The following is a 16,584-nucleotide window of genomic DNA, read 5'->3' on the forward strand; positions in this document are numbered from 1 at the left end:
CCCTACAATCTTCACAATGTTCTTTTAAATATCAGGAGATGTTTCTGCTAAAAAAATATAGAACTCTTCTCTTTATTGAGCATATGATCTTAGACTTTTTCATAGACTTCTAGTATGTGGATTAAACAACTCCACTCTAGTGAATTTATTTCGCAGAAAATGAGACTATCATCAACAAACAAAAGATAGTTGATGCATAGGGGGCTCTTTCCAATTGGAACTCCTGAGATAATCCATCTATCCTCTGCTTGAATGAGTAGAGAAGTTAGAACTTTAGCACACAAAATGAAGAGATATGAAAAAATGGGGTCTCCTTGTCTAATTCCCCTAGAGGGATAAAATGTTTGTTGAGGAGTTCCATTGAGCAGGATTGAGTAGAAAACAATGGTTATGTAGTTCATCGAAAGAGTAATCCATCTCTAATCAAAGCCCATCTTGTATATTACTTCTTCAAGAATGATCCATTCTACTCAATCATCCGATTTACTCATGTCAAGCTTGAGAGTCATATATCTAGATTTATTTGTCATTTGAGTGTTCATTGTATTGAAAGTTTTATAAGCCATAAGGATATTGTCAGTTATTATTCAGCCTCAGACAAAGGCACTTTGCTTGAGGGAGATAATATTATGTAGCATTTTCTTTAATCTATTGACAAGAACCTTGGCTACTATCTTGTAGATCACATTATAAAGACTGATAGGTCTATATTCTGACAACTTCTTTGGCTCATTAACTTTTGGGATGAGAATGATAAAAGTCTCATTGACACTCTGTAGAGAACCACCGTGTTTGAGGATGTTCAAAACATACTTGCATACTTCCTCTCCAATTGTAGTCCATTTGTTTCATAAAAATGTACTGAAAAACCATTGAGGCTTGGAGACCTACACGGGGAAATATGAAAAACAACTTCCTTTACCTCCAAATATGTGAAATCTTAAAGAAGTTTGTTATTCATATTTGCTGTTACCCGAGCTTCCAATCTAGGAAGACAATCAAAAAAATTGTTAGGAAGTGATGTGGTAAAACGATCAGCAAATAGAAGTAAAGACTTCACCAATCCTTAGGATGGCCTCCTCGGGCTTCAAATGCTTCAATGGATTCCAAATGCCTACTCTTTTTGAAGTATTAAGTTAATCATAAAAACCAATCAGCCTCCAAGATAAATCCCTACTATTCTTAGTAACCTTTGCATTGATGTGCCATTTGGAATAATTAATCAACTAAACCTCAATTTCTTGTTTCCATAAAAGGGCTAAGCCTTCGCACTGTTATGCAAACTATCCACCGCAAAACAGTGATCAGACTTCAGTTTTCTCTTAATATCCTCCCATTTATGTTTGGTACATTAGTTTCCATAAGGAACATTATGTTGGGGCACTCAATCCTTATTTAGATGATTAAGGATTCAAATTATTTGAGGGTTCCCAAACTCTCAGCAATTCTAGCTTAAAAGACTCATTGGTACTGGCAGGGTTGGTGACCAACCTTCGCCAACATGTCTACATGGCCAACTTTTAAGAAGGAATAAGTATTCCTACCATTCTTATTGACTGGGGAGTAGAGCGTCCTATCTCTACTCCTTCCATATCTGACCCAAGAGAGGGGGGTTCAACCTTTTTCAAGTGTGGACAACATCAAAGCCCTCACTTTATTTGAGGAATTTTTGTTTCTTGCTTTTCTCTTTCACTTAGTACCCAAGCCTGACTTGCTTTTTGGATCATCTTGTGCTTGCATGAACTCAACTACCTCATGTTCCAATCTGGTCATATCTGGCTCATTAAGAGAAGCCTTATTCTAAGTGGCCCCTCAGCCCACTAGAATCCTCCATCTGTCTTAAACCAGATTCAGTATTGGTGTTATCACATCAAATAGGATTGATCATCTTAAGGCAGGTAGTAATTTCAGTAACTTTTGAAGATTCCTCAATGCTAAGAATTTCTATATGTACTATATCTAAATGAGATTTATTATTTAAAAGAAATTCTATATTCTCCAGAGATGGCTCAACCATATCTTCCTTTCTTTCCTTTTTAGACCTTTCGTTTCACTGAGGCAATCAACATGGCAATCAACTCCTATTTTGGGTAGATCCAAAAAAATCAGCCTTATATGGTGTGATATTTGAATTTGTACCATAGTGAGTCAATCCCATTCCACATCAGCATCTCCTTCTTGTAGGACTATCGAAGTTGCACCAAAGCTCACTTTACCTCCATTGGTATGCTTACTGACATTGTTACTATGTTTTTGAGATTTTGCTCGAAACCATGCATCATATTGATTGTGGTTTCTATCATGTAAAGTCTTGGATAGAGACCCATTCAAAAAACCAAAATTTCCATATTTAATGATTCTATATTTAAAACAAAAGTTAGGGAGCATTTCATTTTTAAAAGATAATCAAACCTTATTGCCCTTGAAATTAATAAAGATGCCACTTAGTAAAAGTTTGGTGATATCAATCTACACGTTAACTCTAAGGTAAGGGCTCCACCCAATTCCATCCCCACCTATATACATAGCTTCCACTGCCCCTATTATCATCCCTACTTGCTCTCTAATGCCGTGAGTCATACCACTAAGTGGTATATTATAAATTTGCAGCCATATTGATTCTTTGTAGAAAATTATGTCTTTTAGGGAGCATGAACCATCAAATGGATTGGGATAGAGTAGATTTCGGTCAAAAGACCAAGGTCTACTCATCTTGACTTTATAAATATCTTGTTCAGAATAGAATTCTATAAGAAATAGATTGTCTCCTACCTCTAGAAAATGCACCCATCATTTTGGCTTCCAAACACTTACCATAGTGGATCTAAAAGCTTCCTTGTTGATTGCCTGGTACTACCAATCCAACCAAATTAAGATTTCCACATCTCACCACTGCCTCCGCTTCCACTTCCACCAACTTGACTTCATGTTTCTCTACTTCCATAAGTTTAAGGTTGCCCTACACATGATCTCAAAAGCGTACCCACTCCTCAACAAATCGAGGAGATCAGACTTTGCTCAAGGCCAAAGAAGAAACTCCTCAGCCAGAGCCAGAGCCAGAGCCAACACTAGGGGACCCATTATTTTTAAATATTGCATTTTTACATACAACTTTTAAATATTCCTATATTAGCATTATTTTCTCCTAGTTAATTTGTCAAAATCACTCCCTCCTTTTATTTAAAAAAAGTTTCTTCAAATTTCAGTTTTATCTAAGTGCTAAATAAAATTTTTAAATAAAAGATTTTGCAAAAATGTCAGTTACAATCTAACAGAACTATGAAAAAATAAATAAAAAAACAAAACAAAACAAAGAGTTGTTCACGATCCACTTGGCAAGGGAGGATCAATGGCTTATGGTCGCCGAGGTAGACCAAGAGGCCGGCTAAATAAATTATGTGGCTTAAGTTGACAAATTATTCATATATTAAGGCTCCATTTGGATGAATGGATGATAATAAATAATTTGAATTGATTTAGAAATAATAATATTTTACAAATCTAATTGAAATGTATTTAAATATAAATATATTAAAATTTATGTTTAAATATTTAAAATAAATTAAAATGATTAGCATAACCTTTGGAGGTTTAGAATTCGAAACCCCTCTCCCTTAAATGTATCAAAAAAAAATTAGATAAGTTTAATTTATTTATTAGAAGTTGAAAAATAAATAAATACTATCAATGATTTAGATTGAGATAAATTGAAGTATACTTGCCAACCAAATACAGCTGTGTTTGGATCGTTGACTGCTCTCAACCCATTTCAGTTGAATTCGGTTTTAAACTTCTCCTAACATCTAAACACTCAAAACTCATCAAGATGGACATAACTCAGCTAGTTTTACACTGTTCCATGATTAAACATCAAACTTACACACCTATCTAGCATTACTTGTATATTTATTTCAATTCTTGCTCTTGGATTTTAGTTTAATATATTTGGGAGTATGGCGTTTTTCTTCGTAATTACTGTGGAATTTCCTTCAATCTTCTTAAGCATCAACGTCACCAATATTCCATTAAAAAAAAAAAATTAGAAACCTATGAAAATGTGAAATTAATTATCCAGTAATTTCCATTGCAGAAAAAGTTAAACGCTATCCACAAACAAGTTGTGGAGTTTTGAAGAGTCGCTCGAGTGCCTTCATCATTGGCTTTTCTTGTTATTTGGGTACTGCTACCAACGTTCTTGCATAAGTTTCACGTGTAAAATTTGATTTACTTCAATGTTATCAGATTAATTTGCATGACTTTATAATTGAATTTGATTGATTGCTGGTGGTAAATTTGCACAACAGGTTGTATTTGAATAGTTAGATCATCTTAGATATTATATAAATAGTAATAATAATACTAATAATAATAAAATATTAAATAATAAATAGTAATGGATAATAGTACAAATTAGTCAAAAGTAGATAAAAAATAATAAAATAATAAATATTAATTGAATATTTTCAAAATACTCCACTACTCAAACTGACACGCACTACGTTTCGCACGGAAGCAAGAAACATGCAAAGTGTCTATATAAGAAAATCAGACTAAGTTCAGTCGCCAGCACAAATTGCCGAAGAAATTTTCTGGCCGAAGATGAAAAGCATTCTAACCCAGAGGAAGAAGATGAGAAGAGGCGATGAGAAGCGGGAATGAATCCAAAATGCATTTTTCGTTTCTACTTTTTATTTTATTTTTAAAATGAATAGTAACTGCCATATCAGCAATCTACGTCAGTCGACTGCACGACGACTGTAGTTGGCGACTGTGCGTAGCGGAACTCTATCAATATTAAGAGCATGTCTGGTAAAATTTTTCAATATTCTCAAAATTTTCGGGTCTTAAGCATGAGAGTGTGGATAAAAATATAAGTTTAAGTTTTTAACTTTTTTATGTAATTATTACTTAATTATTAACTAAAACACAAAATTTAATATAATTTTTACAAATTTTTTTAACTTTAACTATTCACTTTCACAAACTCTAATATAATACTTATTTTAAAAAATCTTTTAATTTTTCTATCATTTTCCAAATCTAATCTCAAACAAATTCTCACAATTCTCAAATATTTTCAAGTATTCTTGGTAGGGCTTTGGTAACAATATATTACCAAAACTTTATATAATTTCCTTTTTAAACATTACTCAAATATAAAATAAAAAATTCAATTTCAAATTTTTAATTTTTTTATCTAATCATTACTTAATCATTATCCAAACACAAAATGCAATACAATTTCTTAGACTTAAAAAAATACAAAAAATAATACTAATTTTTCAAGTTTCAAAACAAAGATAATATTTAAACAAATTTTTAACTTTATAATATTTTTAGTCAATTTTTTTCTCTCATTTCCTAAAATCTAATAAAACATTTTAAGTCAAATTATTTTATTATTATTTATAAATCATTTTATTACCATTACCAGGATTATGTGATATTCTGCCTCTTAGTATCCAAACATGCACGTAACATTAAAGTCGGAATTAAATGTTGGACCAGCTCAAGTTCAAACCCAAAAACAAAAAATCCATATTTATGTTGTAGCAGTTGTTATTGGCCGATTCAAAAACTCTATGTAAAGTATGTTTGTGTACTCTTTAATCACTTTATTAATATAATTAATTGTATTATTTTTTAATATAAAATAATTAATTTAACTAATTACATTAATAAAATGAATAATAAATACATAAAAATAACTTTACGTTACAAAATTCATTTAGAATGAAGTGCAGTATGTTCTAAGTGAGAAAAGCTAAATATCTAGATAATTAAAGTTACACTGTTTTTCCTCAGCTAATTAAGCTATAATAATTGTCTACACAATCGCCTAAAAATAAAAATAAAAAGGAGTTTAAATTGTCTGCACAATCTTCTTTCCCATAAGGAAGAAGACGATTAAGTTCTTATAAAAATTAAAATTAAATGATGAAAAAATATATCGATCTCCTTTATTTGATGTGATCATGATTATATACTTTTTAAAGTGTTGGAAAGTCCCTTTAGACGAGGACTAGACTCAAAAAAAATTAAAAATAAATATCGTAAATGCGTCCTTCAGATAAATTTGAGTCTCAAGCAAAACTTGAGAGTAGGTTGAGCCGGCCCTAGTTTTAGAGAGAGACTCTTTCTCATTGGAGCAGCTCCTCCCTCCTCCTTCTCCTCTCTAGTTTTTTTTTTTTTTTTTCCATTTTTTTGGTTATTTTTTCTAAGGCTAAATATGGCAAAAGCCCGATCTACTGATCTCCGTCGTCTGACGACCACCACAGCTCCTACCGCAGGTTTCCCAAGATGCCGCTTTAGAAGGGCGAAAAATTTTGCCGAACGACATTGCACGTGAGCTACACTCGCAGTCTAAAGCGGGCGCATGAAATCCACGCTACACCGCTTAGAGTGATCTTCTGTCACCACGCGAAGCCTTTTTGGATCCAAGGCTACCGATTACTTTAGACCTAACTGACTGCCATACTTCCAGGGTGGTGCGTGGCTCTCACGCGCTATCACAATCACTTTGTTTGTATTTTTTTTCCTCCAATATTGAAAATGTAGATCTATATCTTTATAAGATATAATTCATTTTTTCATTTATTTTTAATTTTTGTTTTAGCTTTTGTCTTAAAAAAAACACATAGTCTTTTAGATTTTTGTCTATAAAGTATGTCTCTTGGATTTTTATCCATAAATTGTGTCCTCTACTCCGTCTTAGATAAAGTATGTGGTTTATTAACTCTATCTTAGATAGAGTTGTGTTGTCTCTCAGACGGTAGTTTAAGATGTTTACAATATAGATTAGACCATGCTAGTCATAATTGTATATTGAAAAATTGTTAATATTGTAGTTGACTTGTAATATATATTTTAAGTCAAAATTGTAATATTATTAATAAATGAATTATGTTTTATCAAAATGATTTGAGTCTCAATCCTATTTGGGATGGGTGTGGGCGCATCTATGCCTTTACCATATCTTCAATCATTCTTGGCCACAAATGCAAGGCAAAATTAATGTCCCATCAAAGTGGATTGTTGCTTGGACTGGTCGATTGGATGCCTAGCGATTTCGTGAATAGAGGCATCAACTACCTAAGTGGACATTACATGCATCTTTCCTTATTAACTTTTAAAAAACAAAGAATGATATGATCGGACGCATCTTTTATCTTTGCTTTTCACGATCACACTCATTCATGCCGTACTAATAATGATATATCAAAGTTTTTAAAAGGTACAATCTCATTTAAAAAAATGTGAAAATTTTATTTATACGATGAGTCTACTTTTTATAAAAGATTTATACAAAATTTATATTTTTAAAATTTGTTCTTAACATTACTCATCAATTCAACGTATCTTTAGCTAAAATTTTGTTACAAATTAGTATATAAAAAGAATTAAATTCATCTTATATATTTAGTTAACATCTTTAAATCTAAAAAAATAATATATATATATACACATATATATTATTTCAAATTTTGGTAGAATCATTACTCAATTATTATCAAAATACAATAATCAAAATAAGTTTTATAATATTTCAAATAAGATAAATTCTACACAGAAATCTTACGTCACGTACATCTACTTAATTAATATGTGATTTGTTATTTTTATTCTTCTATACTAATAATTAAATATATATTTAAATAAAATGATAAAAATGATAAATCGCATCTTGATTAGATGAATGTGTGTGATATAAATTTTCTTTATAACATTTGTCTTAAAATAAAAATTACTCTTAAAAAATTAAATTCAAACAACTCATTAATCATATCATATACCTTTACAAATCTTAATACAAAATATAATTAAAACAAAAAAAAAAATGTTAAGGGCACGGATGTTTGTGGCTACAATGATTTTATGGATGACGATACATTTACCACCCTCTTATTACTAATTTACTACTTTAGTGTATTTGAAATTTTTATTTTTTTATTATTTTCTTTTAAATATGTTTTTAACATCTTTAATCATTAAGAAAAAATTAAAAAATATATAATTTTATTAATAATCATTTCCTTATCCATTAAGTAAACAAAACAGATTAAAAAAAATAAAAAAAGTAGTAAAAAAGTGATAAGAAGATATCTATCATTATTGATGATTTTATACCCATGTATTGTAACCGTGGAACGTCCATAGGCATTGGTGTCTGTGCACACAATAGCACTCAATTAAAAAAAAAATCAAAATCCGACAAAAAGCACATCTAAATAATTTTTAAAAAATTATCCAGATTTTTCTCAAAATTTTAAATCAAATAGGCTCTAATTCTTATCATATTATAAGATCTCATATCGATTAAAATTATTAAATATGTAAGTAATTTTAATTATATTATAACATTTGATTTGTAATTCAACTAGTTGTTTTTAGAAAGTCAACATTCTAACCGCAATGAATGAGTCATCTTGTTAATATCATGTTTCGTATGTTTGGAGCTTTTAGCTACTCGAATCGGAATTTTTACTTACAAACACAAAGAAGAAAGTGGACTCGGGGTTCTTTGGGAAGTTTCTGATGTCTTAAGTTAGTCTCCTTGGATGTATAGTGATTGCCTTTTGCATTTAGAATTCAAAGAGAATCTTTTGTATTTGAGTGGAGGGATCTTTTATACTAAATCCCCATAAAACATTTTGCTCCTTGTGTCAGGATTTAACCGTCCTACCCATGTATGTTATGGTTTGGGCATTTAATGTGATGTAGTCTTATGAGGCAAGGTCATTAATGCGATATGCCTCTTGGATGACATCATTAATGCAGCATAGCTCTCAGGGGAAGTTTCGGCAATGGGTGAGCGGTGCAGTCACTTCTAGTACCCTCCGTCAAATATGGAGGGTCATCTGTATCTTCTATTTATCTACTTATTCAATTCCTTGATTTTAAGTGTAACAAAGAAGGTTAGAGTCAGCGGGTCTCATCTGTCCCCTATGTAAGGTTTCTGCATTACGCATCTTTTTTTTTTCTAATATGATCTCGAGGCCAGAACCCTTTAGATGGTTCTGGGGCCTTGGAATATTAAGACTCGGATTGGACCGCCAAGACCTAGTGTTAAGCTCAGACCCAACCATAATGGACCGGGTGGGAAATACCCCTCCCACATATCTTTGTAGAAAAAAAAATGTCATGAATCTAATCTTCATGAGTAAAATCGTGAATTTATCTTCACAGGCAATGCTCACTTGCCAAAGAAAGGTGCAATATGGCATGAGAAATTTTTTATCTTGGCAGAAATTTTACACCAACATATTTATAAATTAATGTGATTTAGGAAATGTTTGGATAATGAAATGAGAAATATGTAAATAATAAAAAAAAAAGTTTGAGTTATGATGCTTTATGGAATTTTAGAAAATGAGAGAAAAAAGGTTTAATAAAAATAATATAAAGTTAAAATATTGTTATAATTTACTTTTTTTAATATTATTTTTGTTTTAGTATGTAAAAAAGTTGAATTATATTTTATATTTTATTTAAAAATTTGAAAAAATTGTAATAATTAGATGAAAAAAATTAAAGATTTAAAATTAAAAGAGAAAAATCATTTTACACTATTATTAAAAGAATGTGAATTATCCTATTATTAAAACTCATTTTATTATAAAATTGATCTTAACTTAATTTAATTTAAGATTGTAAGTAAAATTTCTCTATATAAAATTACGTCCGTACCTAGAATTTCACGTTTTCATTTGTCATGAGCTAGTTGGAGGAAAAAACAAGAAATAGAAAAAGATAAACGGAAAGCGGAATGAGTTATTTGGATAGTAAAAGTGTTTTTATTTCATTTTATTATTATAATTTTTTTAATTTTTATATATAATTAATTAATTAATTAATTTAAATTTTAAAATAATAATAATATTAAAAAATAATATATTATTTAATTTTTATTTAAAATCATGTTATCTCAATCTTATCTCTCAACGTGTTAACCATGCCAAAAGGGCACCATGCGAGCAGTCCCACACCACGACAATCACAGCCACATAGAAAGGTTGAGGTGAAGAGTTGTGTCGGGCACAGCGTACTGTGTAGGTGATGGGTGGGCTCCACTGGCTTTGGACAAAATTGAATACCACCAGAGAGACTCTGAGACAAAGAGACAACCATAATCTTCCCTACCCACAACAGACTCCGAATATGCCATTTCGACGGTCCACAATCGTTTTTGCTGCTCCACCATATCCCCTTTACCTTTATTTAATTTTTATGCACACATTTCCGCCAATCATATAACTTCCAACCTCAGTTTAACTTACAAAGAAAAATTTAACTTCTCGCAGTCCAATTATTTAAACCTAATCAATAGGCATGCGATTGTTGGAACAGCATGCATGTGATTCAAACCTCGTCCACCCAAAATTTTCACACGAGGCTGTTTTCTTGGTTGAAACCTTCAACTACTTTGTACTATTACAAAAATTTGTTTGGATGCTGGAATCCGTATTTTAGTGAATACCGATTACACAAATATTTATTAAAAAATATAATAAATAATTTAATTTTTTTTTTAAATTTTAAAATAAAAATAATATTATAATAATATTTTATTCAATTTTTATATTATTTCATTTCATCTTAACTCACTATCTAAATCTTTTAGATTCTCAATAATTCTTTCTTTTAAACTATTATTATAGTTATTAGAATAATATAAGATGGGAAAATAATTTATTCAAATTTAGAGATATAATTCGTATAAGCCTACGTAAGACTGATTTGAAAAAATTTATTTACTCTTATTATAAATTTTATTCTTTTTCAAAAGGTTTTTGTATAATATATTTTAAACGCAATAAACTTACTAGGAATGCTACCCAACCACTTACACCATACATCATATTTTAATTATTTTTATTTTATTCTCCTAAATTAACTAAATTTTTCTACTCATTATTTATACATTACAATACTTGTTAAGAAAGAAGGTAAAAAAATAAAAAAATATATTAAAATAGATGTATAATGTAGAGATGATGAGTCAAATTGTTCTAAACTTGGATATCATGTTATTAAATTTTCCTATTTAAATAGACTAAGTTTGAAATTGACAATAGAACTTTTGAAGATAAAATCACAGCACGAAGGAATGTATAGCTTAGTATTAGAGAGCCGACATGCGTATCTTACGGTATCTATCTCGACAATAACATTCTGGAAATCACTATAACATTTGGTCTTGTTTACACCGATACGGAGGACGAGTGACAAGAATGGACGGTCCAGGTTTCTGATCTGGGTAAGTTGGACCAATATATTAATGCACCTGCTGTTGCAGAAAGGCATCCATGCAAATACAGAGAAACGATGCCCCCGACCACGCAGCTCAGCTATATTAACATGAGTAGCCCTCGTTGCATCTTTTCCATCTCTTTTGTATATCTTCCTTATTGCATGGACTGAGAACTCTTAACTACTATTGTTCTCTGCACTGCTTATTTTGTTTATTTGCTTTCTTGAAACCGATCGATTGAGCTTTGATCAGTGAATACGAAGAAGATGTCTCCTCGGGCGTGCGCGGACGCCGGCGGCGTAGATAACGGGATCATGCTGTTCGGCGTGCGGGTCACCGAGGGAAACTCGTTCCGGAAGAGTGCCAGTATGATCAATCTCTCACAGTACGACCAGCAACCTCAGGATTCCAACGGCGAGGCGGGCTATGCCTCTGACGATGTTGTTCACCCCTCCGGTGGCGGCCGCGAGCGCAAGAGAGGTACTTTTTTCAATATCTTTGATCGGGTTTACACTTTTCTTTTTGGATCTTTCTTTCTGAATTTTATTTTTATTTATTTATTTATTTTTGTATTGGTTTTTGTTGTGTCTATGTGTATATTTAGGGGTGCCATGGACGGAGGATGAGCATAGGCTTTTCTTGCTGGGTTTGCAGAAGGTAGGGAAAGGAGATTGGAGAGGGATTTCACGAAACTTCGTGAAAACACGAACTCCAACTCAGGTGGCCAGCCACGCTCAGAAGTACTTCCTCCGCCGGACTAACCAGAATCGGAGACGCCGGAGATCTAGTCTCTTTGACATAACCGCCGATACGGTAATTAATTCATCTGAAAGGAGAATTGATCTTTCCAAATTACACCCCATGATTGGTTTCTTTCTGAACCGACTCAAAGTAGGACCACCCAAATAACGAACCCCAACGAATATTAATTTCCCAGCATTTTTATTGTTTGGGCAGCTTCCGGGTTCCTCAATCGGTGAAGATCAAGTTTACCATGAAACCGTGCCGCTACCCAAGCCACAGCCACATCCATGCCATAATCTCGGCGGATTCCCGATGCCTAATTTTCCAGTGGCTTTCGCTCCTTCGGGGGCACCACTTGCCGACGAAAACCCACTGGAAAATCTTTCGTTGGGACCCGGCAACCATACAAGAACGTCAAGCAAGCCAATCAGGCCGACACCGATTCTTCCAGTGCCTCCGTCTTCGAAAATGGCTGATCTTAATCTGAACCAGAATACCAACACGGACCCCAGCTTGCCTCTATCACTGAAGCTCTCCACAGCATCGTCGGACGAGCAGTCACCTCCGGCGACACGCTCGTCAACTTTTCAGGCAATTCCCGGCAACTTCAGCAGCAGTACTACTGGAGATAGTATTATCAGTGTTGCTTGAAGAATATATGCTAAAGTCCATGCATGCTGTAAAGGTTGCAGATTCGAATAGGGATTATATATGATAAAAGATAATTCAATTAGCCAAAAAAACAAAAAAAAATGAAAGAAGAAAGATATTAGGTAAGAGTAGTAGGTGATCAGATCCTTGTTTGTACAGGTTTAGAGAAGATTTAGGGAAATGTGATGTCGTTTTCATGAGCGTGGTGGATTTCTTGTTTGAATTTGTCTATCTTTGTTGCTTTTTGGAGTGAAATGATAGAGCAACGGCTACCCCACACTCCTGTTATCTCTTCTGCTGCTTCGTGGGAGTTTCAACTACGCAAAAATGTATCTGAAAGTAGAATATTCTCTTTATCTGACATCCTTCCTACCTTTCTATATACATATACATATACATATACATATATATATATATAATATATATATATATATATCATGTAAGTAATAGTGATGATATAATAATAATAATGTAAGTAATTTCTATCATAGATTGATGATCTAAACTTTTAACGAGAAGAGTCCTCTGTCACTATTGATTTCAAATATGCTAGGGTGAGTTTGTTGGCCGATAAACTTCCGAAAACAGAAGATTAAAAGTAGAAGAAGAACATCGAGTAGGCTCAACATTGACAGGTCAAACCTTCCACATTAAGTTAACACTCCATCTGAGTTAATGAATTCATTGGCCTGAATGCCCAACATCACCTTTTTCTTTAAAAAAAAATATGAAAAAGAAAAATAGTAAGTTAAGATCTTTATCTAAAGGGTTTGAGGGAAAATTCTTACTACAAAAGAAATTTACATATTACTTGCTCTAATCTAGAAATCTCTAAGAAATTTACATATTACTTGCTCTAATCTAGAAATCTCTCTCTAATTTGTTACAAGATGAAGGAAGAGAGAAGATCGAAGATATCTAGAGGTAAAGTTCGAGGAAGAATATTTATGTATATGTCATACCCCTTTAAGCAATCTTTATTTGTTTGTTTGGGTTAGAGGGTATTGCTAAGTGAACCATGTGTCACTGACCAATCTATTGCGATCTATGCATGCCAAACTGATCTATGATTTATGTGTCACTACTCAACCATCCTCCCAAATTGATAAGAAGATCTTTGACCATATAGGTCGATAATACTTTTGAAATCCTTTTATGCCAACACTAATTAACCATCTTCGTGGTCATACAATAATTTATTTGGTTAATGCCCTTAAATTAAGGTAAATTAAATGAGAAGTGGGGGATCTCAAAGCCACCATTTTAATTTATTTGAGGCACTATATATTGAAATATCAATAGCAGGAACTTTGGCTCTCACTATTTCATAGGTATTGGTTTTTTTTCTTTAGCAATTTTATACGTACAATACAATACTCATTTTATTAGTTTATTTTTTTTAATTCAAATTTTAAATTTCAAATTTTATAGTTTTCAGCATATCAATAATTGACACATTAGTATGTATTTTTACATAAGTAAAAATTATATATATAAATAATTAACATTTTCGTTTTGTTAGAAGGAGATTGAAGAACATTTGATGAGGTTCACCACCAACATCTTGGATTTCTCACAAAGCTAGATGTCATTTCTTCTTGTAATTGGCCGTCTCCTTCACCATGGCAATTTATGAACTTCGATTCGAGTTTAAACTGGTTTTAAGAAAAGATGAGGTAATAGCAGAAAAATAACTAGGAAGAAATTTAAAGAGGTAGTATTATTGTGCCTTTTAAAAAGGGGGAACAATGAAATTAGTCAGATTCTTCTGCTCAATTCTAGGAATTTGGTGGGTGTTAAAGGTTTGATTACAGCCAAAGATGCTCATTCAAAGCTATTTTGCGGGTCTCCATAACTTGTAAGTATGGTTAAAGTCATGATGTATGATGTTTACACGCAATAAAGTTGGCTTCTTTAAATTGAATTCTTGTAATAAAAAAGGACAAGAACGACTTATCTCTATATAACAACGACTTGTACTCCTAACTTTTAATTATATATTAATGTTGGGCAATAATCACATCAAGATAATATCTCATTGTCTTAACCCAAATATTTGATTTTCAAAATTATTAAAATATTATCTCATCAAGATATTTATCTTATCTCGTTAATTTTTCAATAAATAAGGACATATATATGTTTTGCATTCAAGTCACTAAAAATAATCAAGATGTAGCCCTTAAAATCTTTCTGCCATCGTTCTCTTCCACCAGATCTCTCTTTCATCTCATGTTTGATCTATTATATTTGAGTTATTGTCACATTCACTGCATATCTCAAGAGGACTGAGACAAGGGGATCTCCTATCCCCTTGTTCATAATTTGTACTAAAGGTTTGAGCCAGCTCCTCATAAAATTAGAGCAAAAAGGTGATGTAAGGGGAATAGTTATGGCTAGAGAGGGACCGTAATTAATTTATGTACAACTTTAGATGCAGTAAGGAAAGGGTGTGGCAGAAGATACACAATTGGAAGAACAATTTTCTCTCAAAAGTTGGCAAGGAAGTGCTTATGAAGACTATATTACAAGCTATTTATATATACTCAATAAGTGTCTTTAAACTTCCTAGGAAGTTGCGTAGGGATATCGAGGCAATGATCTCAAAGTTTTGGTGGTGTCACAATAATAAAGAAAGAGGAATCAAATGGGGAAGTTGGACAAAGTTTGGTGTTTCAAAGGCTAAGGGTAGAGTGGGGTTCAAAGACATGGAATGTTTTAATAGGGTTATGTTAACCAAACAAGGGTGGAGGATGATGCAAGAACCCTATTCACTAGTAGCTTGGATATATAAAGAGGAGGATGATGCAAGAACCCTATTCACTAGCAGCTTCTATATATAAAGAGAAGTACTTAAAAAATTCATAGCTTTTTGAGGCTAGGCTAGGAAACTCCCCATCTCTAATCTCGAGAAGTACTTAATCTGTAAGGGATATATCAAAGGATGGGTTAAGGTAGAGAGTGGGTAATGAGCAAAACATAAAGATCTGAGATCAGAAGTGGTTGCCACTACCTACCACATATAGACTACAATCACCCCATCAGAATACTAAATGCTGAATCAAACGTTTGTTAATCAATTGATGATGTGAGAAAATAATGGAAGGAAGATGTGGTTAAGGAAGTTTCCCACTTAAAAGAGGCTATGCAAATTTGTACCATTCCTATTAGTTGATTGGGGGTAACTAATAAACAAATATGAGGCTTTACAAAGAATGGTAAATTTATAGTAAGAAGTGCCTATTATGTTGATTTGCAGAGGAAGAAGGAGAGTGACCGTGAGAGATCTTACGAAGGTTAAGAGGAAGAACAATGGAAACAACTATGGAATCTGGATGTAGTAGGAGTTTTCAAGATTTTTTATTTTTATTTTTATGGAAAGTTGCCAATAATATCTTACCAACAAGAGTAAACTTATCTAAGAGGTGCATTATTGATGATCCTATATGCCCAATATGCTAAAGAGAAGAGGAATTTGTGATCCAAGCCTTTTGGAGATATCATGCTACTTTTAATGTATTGCCTAAATGACTAATACAAGAGGGGAGATGAATTGAGTTGGATTTAAAAATTAAAAATTAGAAACCAAATACATTAATACACAATATAAAATATGAACAAAATACTAAACAAAAATAAATATAAGAGAAAGCGTAAAAGATAAACAAACTCATTATTTTAATAAGGTTCAGTCGCACTGCCTACGTCCTCACTTCAAACTATCCATTGAGAGTTTTCAAATTTACTATTCAACATTTTTCAAGTGAAGATAAAAACCTATTACACATTTGAGTAGTACTGTTACAAAAAATCCGTGTAGAACACCCTCTACACTTACAATCACTTTATACGTAGTTATTCAACTATTTCCTATTATAACACTTTTTATATGCACAAAGATTATATACACCATTTATGGATACAAGAGTTGATAGTGG

General features: G+C 32.2%; 1 protein-coding gene across 2 annotated transcripts; it reads left to right on the top strand.

Annotated features, from left to right (window-relative positions):
* Window positions 1-11,101: 11,101 nt before the first annotated feature.
* On the top strand, window positions 11,102-13,007 carry LOC122314334 (transcription factor MYB1R1-like). Of its 2 annotated transcripts, none has more exons than XM_043129852.1 (4): window positions 11,102-11,257; window positions 11,504-11,731; window positions 11,856-12,064; window positions 12,209-13,007. In XM_043129852.1, the coding sequence occupies exons 2-4, from the start codon at window positions 11,518-11,520 to the stop codon at window positions 12,644-12,646; spliced, it is 861 nt and encodes a 286-aa protein (XP_042985786.1). In that variant the 5' UTR covers window positions 11,102-11,257; window positions 11,504-11,517; the 3' UTR covers window positions 12,647-13,007. The 2 variants fall into 2 exon arrangements, with proteins under 2 accessions (XP_042985786.1, XP_042985785.1); XM_043129851.1 differs by having other exon boundaries at window positions 11,112-11,362.
* Window positions 13,008-16,584: the final 3,577 nt, after the last annotated feature.

This window comes from Carya illinoinensis, chromosome 6 (genome assembly GCF_018687715.1).
Source record: "Carya illinoinensis cultivar Pawnee chromosome 6, C.illinoinensisPawnee_v1, whole genome shotgun sequence".
Lineage (NCBI taxonomy): Eukaryota > Viridiplantae > Streptophyta > Magnoliopsida > Fagales > Juglandaceae > Carya > Carya illinoinensis.